Source organism: Thermobia domestica, chromosome 4, assembly GCF_964235325.1.
Source record: "Thermobia domestica chromosome 4, izTheDome1.hap1.1, whole genome shotgun sequence".
In the NCBI taxonomy this organism is placed as follows: domain Eukaryota; kingdom Metazoa; phylum Arthropoda; class Insecta; order Zygentoma; family Lepismatidae; genus Thermobia; species Thermobia domestica.
Genome location: NC_137457.1, coordinates 104,787,682 through 104,801,844, shown reverse-complemented (window position 1 = coordinate 104,801,844; position 14,163 = coordinate 104,787,682). Strand labels below are relative to the sequence as shown.

Here is a 14,163-nt window from a genome sequence, read left to right as displayed (position 1 = left end):
CTTACCTTTCATTAGGGTATGACTCAACTGCAACTGATGCTTTATAGCCAGAGTGTTTGTAAGATTTCGTCTATTCATTGAAGCTCGGGCTGCTATTTTAAAATGTCTGTGCATAGCCTCATACCTCATGGACCATATGTTCACAAGTGGCCCATATTGAACAAGAGCGCTATGATACTGGACAAGATTGTGAAATTTGGGTTTTAGTGTCTTCTTAGTCAATTTTAAATACTTTTCATTAAGTTCTGCCACCAAAGTTTGAAGCAATTCGTCAGTGCCTTGAACAATACTTCTGCTGAATACTATATCAAGGATTTTTCTTAAGGTAAATGTACATGAGCCATAAACCATTTTCTCTAGGAACAAACTCTCCAAGAAGCAAACCGAAGTATCGTAGAAACGTTAACATTGCTGATGCGGATAGACGAACATTGTTATTCACCAGATGCTCCATACTAAGGCAGCTTGGTTTATTTCTATTGTCAGGCCTGTAGTTAAAAGTCTGTAACCTGCTGTTGAGAATGGAGAGCGATATAAGTTTATACGTTCGTATATACTCTACTAAAATGTAACTGATAATATATTTAGCCACTCCCTCTAATATATCATGCATAATATCTACTCCTAGTTGTTCAAACAGCCTAAACCCATTCACACTGAGCCACACGCATCTCTCGGTAATACCTGTTATGGAAGGATTATTTGTAAGTAAGTCTGTTTCGTAGGTAATATCATCTCGTAACAATGCTTTGTCCTCATAACATTGCACTTGCATTATTTCTTTACTGACTTTACATACCCTACATGAAAAATTCGCAGAGAAGCACTCAACCAAGCCTGCTATTGAATGTAATCCCAAGTTATCGCCAAGAATGAGAGCCAATTCAAAGTATATATGGCCTGTGAAAGCAGGCATATCAATAAATATACCTTTGTCACTGAGATAATTAAATTCGTCTATGAGGGGTCGAAATACAACTTTATTTCCAAACTGTTTTCTATCTGCTGAATGGAACAGCAATGTTAGGAATATGTTACTCAGAGCTGAAGATCTTGAACGGGGTAGACATGGTACAGAAATATACACAGCTCCTAACTTATGCACTACACTGTGGCTACCAAGAACATTTCCTGTCTCGTAATCATTAAAACCCATGAACAACGGTATCGATGTTCTGTTATTATGGTGATCCATGCGACTTCTCCAGAAAGATCCTTGAATAAAATTTTGGACACATGAGGTATTATCTTATTTTAACAGAAGAGACACTGACCAAAGCTTAAAATTTTACTTTATTTTAAATTATAATTTGTAACTGTTTCGGATATCTAGCATATCCTTCTTCAGACACGATTTATATATATGTCTGTATTTTCATTAATTTCGATCGTGTCTGAAGAAGGATATGCTAGATATCCGAAACAGTTACAAATTATAATTTAAAATAAAGTAAAATTTTAAGCTTTGGTCAGTGTCTCTTTTGTTAAAACAATTAATTCAAAGCCATGAGTAGTCTTACTATCGAGGTATTCTCATGTAAACTTTTCATGTAGTCAAGAGTTTCATAAAGTACTTTCTCAAGTGAAAATAATTTTTTAAGAACATCTCTAAGGGAAATGAACTGACACTCACATTTCACAGTCTGCATACACATTACATCACCCTTTTTAACTTGCTCTAATCTTTGGCCAATAAATACTCGACGCGGTGATATGTAAGAGCCCGTTCTACTGAGATAGTCCAATCTTTTATATTCTGATCATAAATTTTCTGCTGCAGATGTTAGTATTAAGTGAATATTTTCCGTTACAACTCTAGAAGCATCAGGTGATAGAAAACCATCTGAGCAAATATTTGCAAGAGAACTGCTTACTGCTTGGGTAAGGGATTCGCCGATGAACTTACTGAAGTCATTAAAAATATTTTGTACAACATTTCGTGGAAGTAGCATGTTAGCATACATAGAAGAAATGAAAATCGCAAGAGATTTATTGAGATCTAAATCTACTGTTTCATCTGTGGGAGACTCAAATGTCCGCTGGATTTGTGTGTAAAGTTTATCCTTTAAATATTCATCTGTTTCCATGTTCCTACTAGTACAAGCACATTCTATTGAATTATCCGAGGGCATGCTGTTAGTAACCTTTGTGCTATGTTCTTTCAAGGATTCACTGCTGATATGTACAGAAGAATGCTCTCTTATGAAATGTTTTTTAAAGGACTCAAAAATATGTAATGTGCGGTAACAATTCCCTTCAATACATTTGTAGACGTCAAACTTATGATTGCTATGATTGAATGCAAAGTGAAACCTTAGTGCCTTACAATCCTTTACATTATCATGACACAAAAAGCACAGAACCATCTTTTCCAATAAATATAGTTACATTAACAGAAATCTCTAATCCTTGAAATAGTAATAAAAGTGTTAACAAAAATAAATGAAATAATATAAAGAAAAAATAGCCAATTACTGACCTTTGATTCAATCAAACTGAATTGTGCCTACAAGACTCAGTAAGGTATTTACTGATGTACATTGCTTATCCTGTGGCGACTGCATATTATAGTAAGATTTCTGAATGAACATCCACACAGAATGACATTCAACAGGATAGGAAGCGTTTGTTGCCCACATTACTTTGTAACAAGTATCAACAACCGCTGTTATGTTGGGCAAATTGTAAATAACGTCCTCAACGACAACAAAGTAGGAAGATATACTTCTAAGAGATTCACCCACCAATAAGAGAAATGGCTGGAGCGTTATCCCAATAGCTGCTGCCTTCTTTCCTCTAGCTTCCAGTGATGAAACAACTTCAGAATTGCTCACAACATGTGTAATGAAACCTTCCAGCACTTCTACCTTTGGTGGTTTCCACACGTTTGTCTTTGAACACTTGATATTTGAGGACGAAAGAAGAAATGGGATGAGGTGGAACGCGGCAATGTTTGACGTTTTTCATCAGCTAAAAACAAAGATAAAAGTAAAAAATTGGTTAACATGAGCAATATGCGGAAACTGTACAGATTCATAGATTTATTCGTCATCTGTTATTTTACCAATTTCTAAATGAAACTGTGACATCAACTTTAAGACTTAATATCATGAAAATGGTCCTAACCAGATACCTATTTAAAACACAAATGATTAAATTCTGAAAATATCAATGACATCTTATTCTAACTGTACTAGCATTTCCTTCTTTTCGTAAGAAAATGATCAGATGATACATACTTTCGCAATAATAAAAATAAATAAATAAATAAAAGTAATAATAATAATGAGTTAGTGAATGGTTATGCGAATTGAGATGTAACTCCGATTTAGATACAGGAGGAGAGAAAGAGTTGAATAAAACACTGAATTATTTTAGGCGTAATGTTTCACTCATATTTCGTGAATTTTATCTTTCTAGCTGTGAAAATGAATGTGTAATTGTTTATGTTCGCCTAGCTGTATTGGCAAACTACGTATTGTTTCTGGTACTGACCTGGCCTACAAGCAGTGGCTGTCGTTTTTGCTGTATTGAACTTAATGTTACTGTGGCGTTGGCTGTGGTCATATTTCTGAGATGATGTCCTGGATGTGATCGCTACCAAGACCAATTCTCTGCTACCAATGATGACCTCGTGGCATCTTGAGTCAGCGAGGTTGTCCGAGGAGAGGTGTTATCCAAGAATTCGGCAATCAGCATCAGCAGTAAGACATAGGAATAAATTTGTGCATTCGTAGCCTACTAGTAGGACCACGTTAGCTGTGGTAGGACGTTCACCTCTGGTGCATGGGTCCTTGGTTTGATCCCAGCTTTGCCAAGTGAACTTTGTGGTGGACAAGCACCGTGTGCGTGGGTTTTCTCGGGGTTCTCCCGTTTTCTATCACTTTCTTTATTCCACCATTTCATTCATTTCTCATCATCACCATCTCCTTCAGCATAGCGGGCATAATCGTGGCACGTAGAACTTGTAATTTCATTTCGTACCCTATTCGTCTATCCACATGATGGTGGCAGTTCTTGTCTCTATTATTGAGTTACTGAAAGGTGGCCTCTGACAGATAGCTGCACATGTTGTAAACAAAACGAGAGGGAAGATTGTTCGCCAATCACAGCAGTATTCTTTCACGCTGTTGCTAGGCAACGACGGTCACTCATTGCCGGTAGTTGAGACGACTTGTTAAATGTCTTAAATTTGTCCCCAGAGCTGCTGTCTCTGTTGCAGCGTCTGGCAACAGCGCTTCCAGTATTCTATGTGCTCCACCGAACTGTCAGAAGCCACCTTTCCTTGCGCACACAGTAACTAGAGTGTCTACTAGCTGCACTATCAAAAGTTAAGATTCTTTGTGGAATCAGAAGTAAATCCTAGTCGAAGGAAAAACCGATAACTGCTCTACCGGGTCCACATGAGAGAGTCGTCGAGAAGAGACACTGCGAATCCGTGTTGGTGGTTTTTGGATGTTGCTGACTTTCATCCTGTTGCGTGTTTCTTACCACGAATTCTGACTTATGACTTCCTTTCTCCAAGACCTTAGTCCCAGAAACCTGACATTACATTTTGGCAACGTGGTTAGCTCTAGCTCTATTCTGATATTTTCTAATGAATCAAGCAAGACCAATGTATGTTTGCAAAAACTAATAATCGAATAATAAACACTTTCCGTTTAAAATAGTACTATTTCTTACAAGTTTTCAGACAATACCACATCAGATTACTCCATCAAAAAGTAAGGAGTAATAACGTCAACTTTAAGAAACACGACGTGAATCACAGAGAAAACTATAGTTTTCCTTACTTTATTGTGGTTTTACTGAAGGGGCAAACCTGCTCAACAATTGGTATTTGATAACTTCCCAATTTCTTACACCGTTGTTTCTAAATAGGGAAGGGAAGAGTGTTGCTCATCTAGTTAACAAATTGACAGCAATGGCTATTTACCACAGTCCAAACTAGCGTCATTAGCGCCGTTGCATAAAGACAAAAGAAAATTAACTGAAGTGCTTTCTAAGAGAACATATTCAGAAAACAATTATCACACTATACGATATGATACAAAACTCACCATCGTGACTTTCGAGCAAGGTTGTTACGAACTTATCCCTTCTTAATGCTGGTCGTCTACTAGTGATATCAAACAACTTAGCTTTTATTAGAGGAAATTTCTCGAAAAGGGCATTGACATGCTCTGGATATGATGCTTCAAAATCTTTCAGTAGCTGTTGATAAAAAGTAAATGATTATTTCAAATACTAGAAGTACAATTAAAGAAACAACAAATATATACATATATACTCATATTAAATTTTACATAACCTAAACTAACCATATTTAAAAAGAAATACCTTTTATTCTAATACGCTAAATTCTTTTCGGAAAGAAAAAGAGAAATGTTAATTTTCCCTATTTCTTCTCAGCAAATAATTTCCACAAAACAATTAATATATAAGGGAGAAGTTGCAATGTTATTGTGTTTCTTTGTATTCAGAACTTTCACAAGATATAACTGTTACTAGTAACTGAAGAGTTCCATTAAAGAGTGTTTACTCCCTATTGATTCCATAAAGCAAAAATAAATGGACAACAAGGTCATGTAAAACGAACCCGCTTCTCCACATTTTCAATAGGGTTCATATCCGGGCTATTTACAGGCCAGTGCATTAATGTAAATCCACTGTCATGTTCTTCGAACCAGTTTTTACAAGTACTTAATTGTCGATATATAGAGTGGCCCACAAGTAGGTAAACAGGCCTGCATCGGTCAAGTATGACATTTTAACTGATTAAGATAATGAATTTATTTGCTTCGATTTATTCCGAGATTAAGATATAAGTGAAAAAAATAAAAACAAACAATGAAGAAACTAAGTTAATACTTGTATGGATAACAATAAGTAAATGATATAAAATGCCATGAGCCGATCAGTACGGGACTGTATACTTACTTTTGGGCCACCCTGTATATAGTACTGCCAACGTCTCGTGTGTAACTCTTCATGTTCCAGAATAGAAACATGATCTCGGGTCAATCTTGGTTATAACGTAATGGCACACAGGAGTATATCATCGAATACAGTTAAAAACATATATGCATGCAACCATATATGGAAATATGTTATAGTTTACTCCGAGTACTATATTTTACTTAGAGGGGAAAGAAATGAAACGACAGTAATCATTTTCCACATACAAAGAAATGTCAAGACAACAACAAATCATGTATCGGTACTATGGTGAGTGATCCTAACTGGCTATCAAGCTATAAATACTCAATTTTCATCGAGAACAAATATAAAAGGTTTTCTGTTGAACTGTAATTCCAAACTCGTTGTATCTCGCACTCAGGTACAGTAAGGATTGCTCCTGGATGTAAGCGATAGGTCACAGGGACCCTTGTACACTTACGAACATTAATAAATGGAGGCTGAAGCCATTATTTCTTTTGGCTCCAACCTCCATTTATTAACGTTCGTGACTGTACATACCTAAAAAAGGAGAATAGCATGAAATATTGTTTTGTTTGGCATTAATTTATGAACGTGTAAAACAATTGTCATTCGCACGCTCCATACAGGAGTTCGATTCTTCACTAAGTATTGAACCTTGTACCTAACAACTGCAGAAAAATTAGCGAAATTAGAAAACTAATATGAAAATGATAAATCTTATTCCCTTCATTAAAAGCAAATAAAGATAATAGTGACATGTTGCTCTGTTGGTAACATTGATAGTAGTTCTTAGAAAAGAACTGTACGTGCCATTTAGCATACAATTGTATACGCATATCACAACTTTTATCTCTACATGAGAAGTCACACATCTGCTCGTTGCAGCAAGTGATTTCACGATGCTTCCTGATTTTATATTTAGCAATACCATCTTCCAATATGGGTTTGTGGTATTCATCAATCCCCTATCAAAGACTTGATGCCCTTGACACTTTTGGTTTACGTAACACTACACAGCGTATGCAATTCACCTCGTCATTTTTTTCTCTCTCATAATATACGACATATAAAGTAAGCTAGGTACTGAAAACTAAGCGCGAATCAAGATATATATACACACTTCCTGCACTGAAAACTATGCGCAATTCAAGATATATTCATTTCCTACACTTCTATCTTTATTTCACCTCATTTATCTATTTTCTATCTCTATCTTATTTATTCATCTAAATTAAATAGTTTAATGCGTTTGTGGCATTTGTTGCCTAAACCTCGTCATTGATTGAGTTTTCGCTTGTTCACGATTCTTGTACTTTAACATATTAACCTAATTTTTGTATTATATAAAAAAAACTAGGAAATGAAGAAATCAGATGAACTGTTAATAATTTTCTTAATGTTAAAACATATTATTTTTTATCATTTTAAAAATTAATAATTACATACTTATGAATATTAAAATTTCTTTCGTATTACGTTTACCAAACTCTTCTCTTCATTAAGTCCAACAAAAGATTTCCGCGCGCTCGAGTTGAGGGAAGTGGCACCGCGTAGCGTAGTCGCTAACGCTTTCGCCTTTGGTGCGAACGGTCCCGGGTTCGATTCCAGTAGGGGGCACTCGGTCGAAAAACTGTAACACGCTCTTTCAGGCCAGCCACCCTGAATGACGTTTTCCTGGGTTTTCCTCATTCACACCAGGCAAATGCCGGGGTGGTATCTAACTTATAGGTCCCAGGCCGCTTCCTTGCTTCCCCCGGATAGTGTGCTCGCCGAGAGATGTCATCATTCAAACATGACGGGCTAAATAGCCTTAGATGTCGAGAACCCAGAAATCTAAAAATCTAAATCCTAATCGAGTTTAGGGAAAGATGTTAATACAGGGTGTTTAAGACATTGAGTTTAGGAACTGCAGTATGCCGTATTTCTGGCTTTTTTATTATTATTATTAACATTCCAATATAAAAGTCAAAATTTAACCAAAAAAAAAAACGGTTGGATGGGGCACGGACCTCTCCAAATCTTTCAAAACGAAATTCAATAACGAAAATTCAAAAGTGGTAGTCACAATATGTCAGATGTATGTAAAAGACATGAAGAATTGCAACCTAACTCAGTGTATGTACAACACGCAAAAAGTAAACGAATATGTGTTTCTCTAAGTTCTGCGAAAAAACGGTTTTTGGGGGCAAAAGCTCCTACACTAAGTTTTGAAAGTTGAGCCCGAAAGGCAAAAAGAAGTGAACCTAAATTTGTGCAAATGTGCACAGATATTGCAGACGTAAAATATGCAAACGGGTGTCATATTTTCCTGGAGAAAATGGTCGTTTGGGGCACGGACCCCTTCCAAACCTTTGATCAGAGAAAATTAAAATGCTAATAACAATATGTCAGAAGTGTATAAAGGACATAAAGAATTGCAACAAAACTTTTGTATGGATAATACGCCAGAAATAAAGCAATATGGATTCTTTTATGTTCTGCTGAAAAATGGTATTAGGGGGCAAAAGCTCACACACAAAGTTTTGAAAATTGACGCACGAAAGACAAAAAGAAATGAACCGAGGTGAATGAATCTCTCCAAAGATATTGTAAACGTAAAATGAAGGAATAAGGTTTCCTATTTTCCTGGAAAAAAAGGCTGGGTGGTTCATGGACCCCTCCAAACCCTAGATCACGAAATATCAGAAGTGCTACTAACAGTATGTCAGATGTGTGTAAAAGACATGAAGAATTGCAACGAAACTTTTTGAATGGAAAATACACAAAAAGTAAAGGAATACGAACTTTTATAATTTTCTGCGGAAAAAGGGATTTAGGGGCAAAAGCTAGCACCCAAAATTTTGAAACTTGACGTCAGAAACGCAAGAAGAAGTGAACGGAACTGAATGAAATTAAGCACAGATATTGCAGACGTAAAATGAGGATACGAGTTTCGTATTTTCATGGAAAAAACGGTTGAATGGGGCACGGATCCCTGCAGACCTTTGATCACAAAAAATAAAATGTGCTGGTAACAGTATGTCAGTCAGATGTGTGTAAAGGACATAAAATACTGAAACGAAACTTCTTGTATGTATAATACACAAAAAATAAAGGAACACAGGATTTTCTATGTTTTTCGAAAAGACGGTTTTAGGGGGCAAAACAACTTACCACCAAGTTCTGAAATTTGACGCCCGAAAGGTAAGAAGAAGTGAACCTAAGAGCAAGAAATTTTGCACAGATATTGTAGATATAAAATGGGGGAATACGGGTTTAATAATTTTCTGGAAAAGACGGGTGTGGGGCACCAACCCCTCCAAACCTTTGATGATGAAATATCAAAGGTGCTAGTAATCGTATCTGAGATGTGTGTAAATGACATAAAGAATTGCAACATAACTTTTTGTATGGACAATACACAGAAAGTTAATGAATACAGGTTTTTTCATGTTCAGCGGGAAAACGGTTTTTGGGGGCAAAATCTCCCAAATAAAATTTTGAAAGTTGACTCCCGAAAGGCAAAAAGAAGTTAACCGAAGTGAGTGAAATTGTGCACAGATATTATAGACATAAAGTGAGTGAATACGGGTTTCGTATTTTTCTGGTGAAATCGGTTGGGTGGGGCACTGAAAATTGCTAGTAACAGTATGTCAGATGTGTGTAAAGGGGATGAAAAATTGCAACAAGACTTTTTGTATAGACAAAAAATAAAGGAATATGTTGTTTTCTTTTTTGCGAAAAGACTGTTTTAGGGGCAAAAAACACAAAACCAAAATTTCGAAAGTTGACACTTGAAAGGTAAAAAGTGAACTGAAGTGATTGAAATTTGGACAGATATTGTAGACAAAAAATTAGGTAATACCGTTTGCGTATTTTCCTGGAAGAAAACGGTTAGGTGGGGCACGGACTCCTCCAAACCTTTCATCACGAAATATCAAAAAATCTAGTAATAGTATATCAGATGTGTTTAACGGACATGAAGAATTGCATCAAACTGTGTGTATGGACAATACGCAAGAATAAACGAATACATTTTTTAATTTTGGTTAATAGCGGTTTTGGGGGGGAAAGCCCCCGTCCAAAATTTTGGAATTTGACCACAAAAGATAAGAAGAAGTGGACCGAAGTGAATGAAATGTGCACTAATATTGAAGAGGTAAGGTGAGTGAATACGTGTTTCGTATTTTCCTGAAAGAAAAAAAAACTTTTGAGTGAACTGAGGCGTTGAGTTGCGGGAGGAGTGGACCGAAGCGAAAGAAAGATATTGGATATGTAAAATATGGCCTTTCTTGTTTGACAAGTGTCGTGCCTCCATCCGATTTCTTCAAATTTGGCAGATCAAGTAACAACAAACACAAACAGTGTACCTTATTCTATAGTATTTCAGGAGGCACCTTTAACCCTTGGAATGTTTTTCCGCATAAAGAAAAACACGTGTGGATTTATATCCAGTTTGCTATTGATATGCCAAATTTGAAGGAAAACCGATAGGAACACTTGAGAAACACGGAAGTCCTTATTTTACATGTAATATCTACACACAATTTGATTTGCTTGAGTCCACTCCTTCCTGAGCTATATTTCCTTTTTTTTCGGATGGGACCTAGGCAACAACACTGTTTTTCCGCAAAAACTAAAACATGTTTCATATATTGTTTTGCAAGTAGTCCCTTTACGAAGTTTCGTTGTAATTCTCCATATTCTTTAGGAACTTTTGCGTATGCTTATTTGCACTTTTGATATTCCGTAATGAACAGTTTAGAAGGTCCGTGTCTCACTCAACCGCTTTTTCCAGGGAAATACGAAACCAAATTATCTCATTTTTCGTCTACAATATCTGCGCACAATTCAATTCAATTCGGTGCACTTCTTCTTGCATTTTTAGCCTCAAATTTCAAACTTTGGGATGGGGGCTTTCGCTCTCTAAAACCGTATTTCCGCAGAAAACAAAAGAAAAACCGTATTCGTTTATTTTATGCGTATTGTCCCTACACAATGTGTTCCAATTCTTCATTTCCTTCAAGCACTTCTGTTATTAGCAGTTTTGATATTTCACGATCAAAGTTCTGAATGGGGTGTGTGTCCCACCTAAACGGTTTTCATTTCATCAGGGAAATAAGAAAAAGGTATTCCGTCATTTTATGTCGACAATATCTGTGCACAATTTCATTTACTTCGATTCACTTCCTCTGGCCTTCTGGGCCTTAACTTTCAAAATTTTGGGTGATGGCTTTTGCCCCCTGAAACCGTTTTTCAGCACAAAATAAAAAACCCGTGTTCCTTTTTTTTTGATATATTGTTCATACACAAAGTTTCGTTGCAATTCTTTGTGTCCTTTACACATATTTGTCATAGTGTTACTATCACTTTCAGTATTTCGTGATGAAAATTGTACAGGGGTCCGTTCCCCTCCTAGCCGTTTTTCCAGGAAAATACGAAACACGTGTTCCCTCATTTTATGTCTGCAATATGTGTGTAAAATTTCGTTTACTTCGGTTTACTTGGTTTTACGAATAAGAAACACGTATTCGTTTATTTAATGTCTAGTATCTACCTCCCAAATTTTATCAAAATCGGAGTGTTAAACTTCAGAAGTGTTGCTTGTTAATAATAATATTTCTTTAAAATTTTATGAAAAAATAGAGGGAATTAAAGCGAAAAATTGGGATAAATTGGAACTTTCGACTCCTACCAACATTGAAAGTAATGACAGCACAAGTATTTGATGCAAGGTAGACATGAAATTTGAAACTGATATTTAACTACATTTCTGTCATGATTTTAATGCACACTGCGAAGTTCTTAAATGCTAATTAAGTCAGGATTTTACATCTAAATTAAGTTGCAACATAATAATTCTTGTTAGAAAACCCGCATCGGCAATGCGAATTTAAGATTAGCCGATACTTTAGATAGCATGGGAAAAAGGTGAAGAGTGTAACCTAAGTGTGCTTCACTTGTTACAGATTTTTTTCTCTCACTTCCAAAACTATCCCAGATCTCCCATTTAAAAAAAATGTGTAGAATGGCAATTGAAAACAAAGACCAAAGCTATGTATCCAAGTTTTCCCTTCTCCCCTTTGTACCGGGATCGACCCCCTGATAGAGTTCTGCAGTTTAGCTACAGTGACTGAATGAAAAGGTTGTGTATTATTGCATTCTTACTTTTCTAGTTTTCTTTAGATTTTTAGAGATGGCAGGAAATTTTCCATTCGATATTTTAACCGTTATTGAACTTGTGGAATGTAGACTTTGCATATGGGATAAGATAACTGACTCTTTCAAGGACAGAATTGAAAAGGAAGCTTTGTCCAGGATTTTGAGTTCATGGACAAAAAGAAACGAGAAACGACAGGTATGTATGCAACAGCGAAAATCTGTCTTCAACATTGGGGGGGGGGGACGGGTAAGATCGTTCCCATATTATATATATACATATATAACGATGTTCAAAATATTTCTGTTGCCGAGAAACAATTCTGTAGAGGATCAGGGGAGCAGAATTGTCTTCAACATTGGGAGGCGGGCAGATTTGAGGCTTATTCTGAGTGGACATTAATTTCATCTCACTTTCCTTTCTAGCGATCGGACACAAATAATCAAATTTCTCTCCCAAAAAACACATTTCAAATCGGATTATTGGGGAGGGCAATCTCCCCAGTTCCAAGATTGGAGGGGACATGTCCCCTTCATCCCCCGGGATTTGCTCCAGTGTATGTATGGAGCAATGTAAAACAGAATTACTAATTCGAATTTTATCATTTAATCTACTATGACATTAATGCTAACTACATGGAAAACTAATATATATACATGTGTTTTCATTGGGAAGGCCGATGGGGTCTGAATTTGAACGTAAACACTATCGGGGTTGTCACTATACATCTGGGCAATCCCGATAAATATGGATTCGACACAAATATTGGTCATTTTCTACTACTATTACATATCCCGGTAAACGCCCCCTGAGACCCCCTTGCTTCGAATTGTGAAGAAATCGCCTCTGGCCTCCAAACGATATCGGGAAAATTATGAATGTGACACTAAAAACTGCCATTTTCTATTACTTTTACATATTCCGATAAAAGCCCCTATGATCCTCTGGTTCCAATTTAAAAAAAAAAAAACATGACTCTGGCCAGCAGCCGATGGGGGGCAGTATTTGGAAGTCAATGCCTGTGTGAGTATCACCATTCATCTCAGTGACAGTGAAAACTATTGATTTGAGACTAAAATCGGTCATTTTCCATTATTTTTACATGTCTCGCAATTCTCCACCCCGGTGACTCCCGGCCTGCATACAATGGTGGCTGAATTAGAAAATCATCGCTAATGAAAGTATCACCATTGATCTCAGCGACCGCAAAAACTATGAAATCGACACTAATATCGGTCATTTTCTACTACTGTTACATGTTTCGGTTAACGCCTTCCTGAGACCCCCTGGTTCGAATTTAGTCAAAAACGCTTCGCCTTGGTCTGGGACCTGAACCAAGGTATCCGTGTCTAAAATTTGGTAACTCTCGGCCAACTTGTCTGGTTCCCAGACCGGAAACGGTTGAAATAAAACTCTTTGTCTTGATCTGTGGCCTAGATCAAGCTATCCGCGATCAAATTTTGAAAACTTTCGTCCACTCGTCTGGTCCACGGGCCGCACGCAGATAGAGAGACAGACACTCAAGCAAACTCTATTTTATTTATATTAGAAATGTCAGATCCACCCTTAGTGTAATAAAGCGGTTCTTGAGTGATTGATCGTAGAAATTCAAAATCCAATGAGTGTTAATTTCATAGCCTTGTTTTATTACAAGTTTAAACTCTTTAGTCAGTAGAGAAGAGGGCATGATTCATGGGTCAGAGTTGATGACAATGGGTTTCAGTGGATCTTGGGTCACAGTGTGTGACAGTGGTTCATGGTGGGTGGTGGGACAGAGTGGGTCACGGGGGGCATGGGTCACGATGGATGTTGGGTCAGTTGGTCGTGGCTAAAGTCTTCATTGCCCCATTTTCTCTTTGAACTACAGTGTTGAAAATTAATCAGTGAAAATCAATTGCAATTGATCAATCAATTGAAAGTAATTGCTGTGGAAATCAAAAATTGCAATTGAATTAATTGCTAATTAATTTCAATTGCAATTGAATGACTGAATTCAATTGCAATTACTTTCCACTGCAATTACTTTCAATCGATTGATTAATTGCAATTGATTCTCCTTTATTAATTGCCAACTGCAATTA

The 14,163-nt window shown here is 36.6% G+C and overlaps 1 protein-coding gene across 1 annotated transcript; it reads right to left on the bottom strand.

Annotated features, from left to right (window-relative positions):
• Positions 1-307: 307 nt before the first annotated feature.
• Positions 308-1,195, bottom strand: LOC145682833 (uncharacterized). Its single transcript, XM_081754198.1, has one exon. It carries the CDS (start codon positions 1,193-1,195, stop codon positions 308-310), a length of 888 nt encoding a protein of 295 aa, XP_081610324.1.
• Between the last annotated feature and the right edge of the window lie 12,968 nt (positions 1,196-14,163).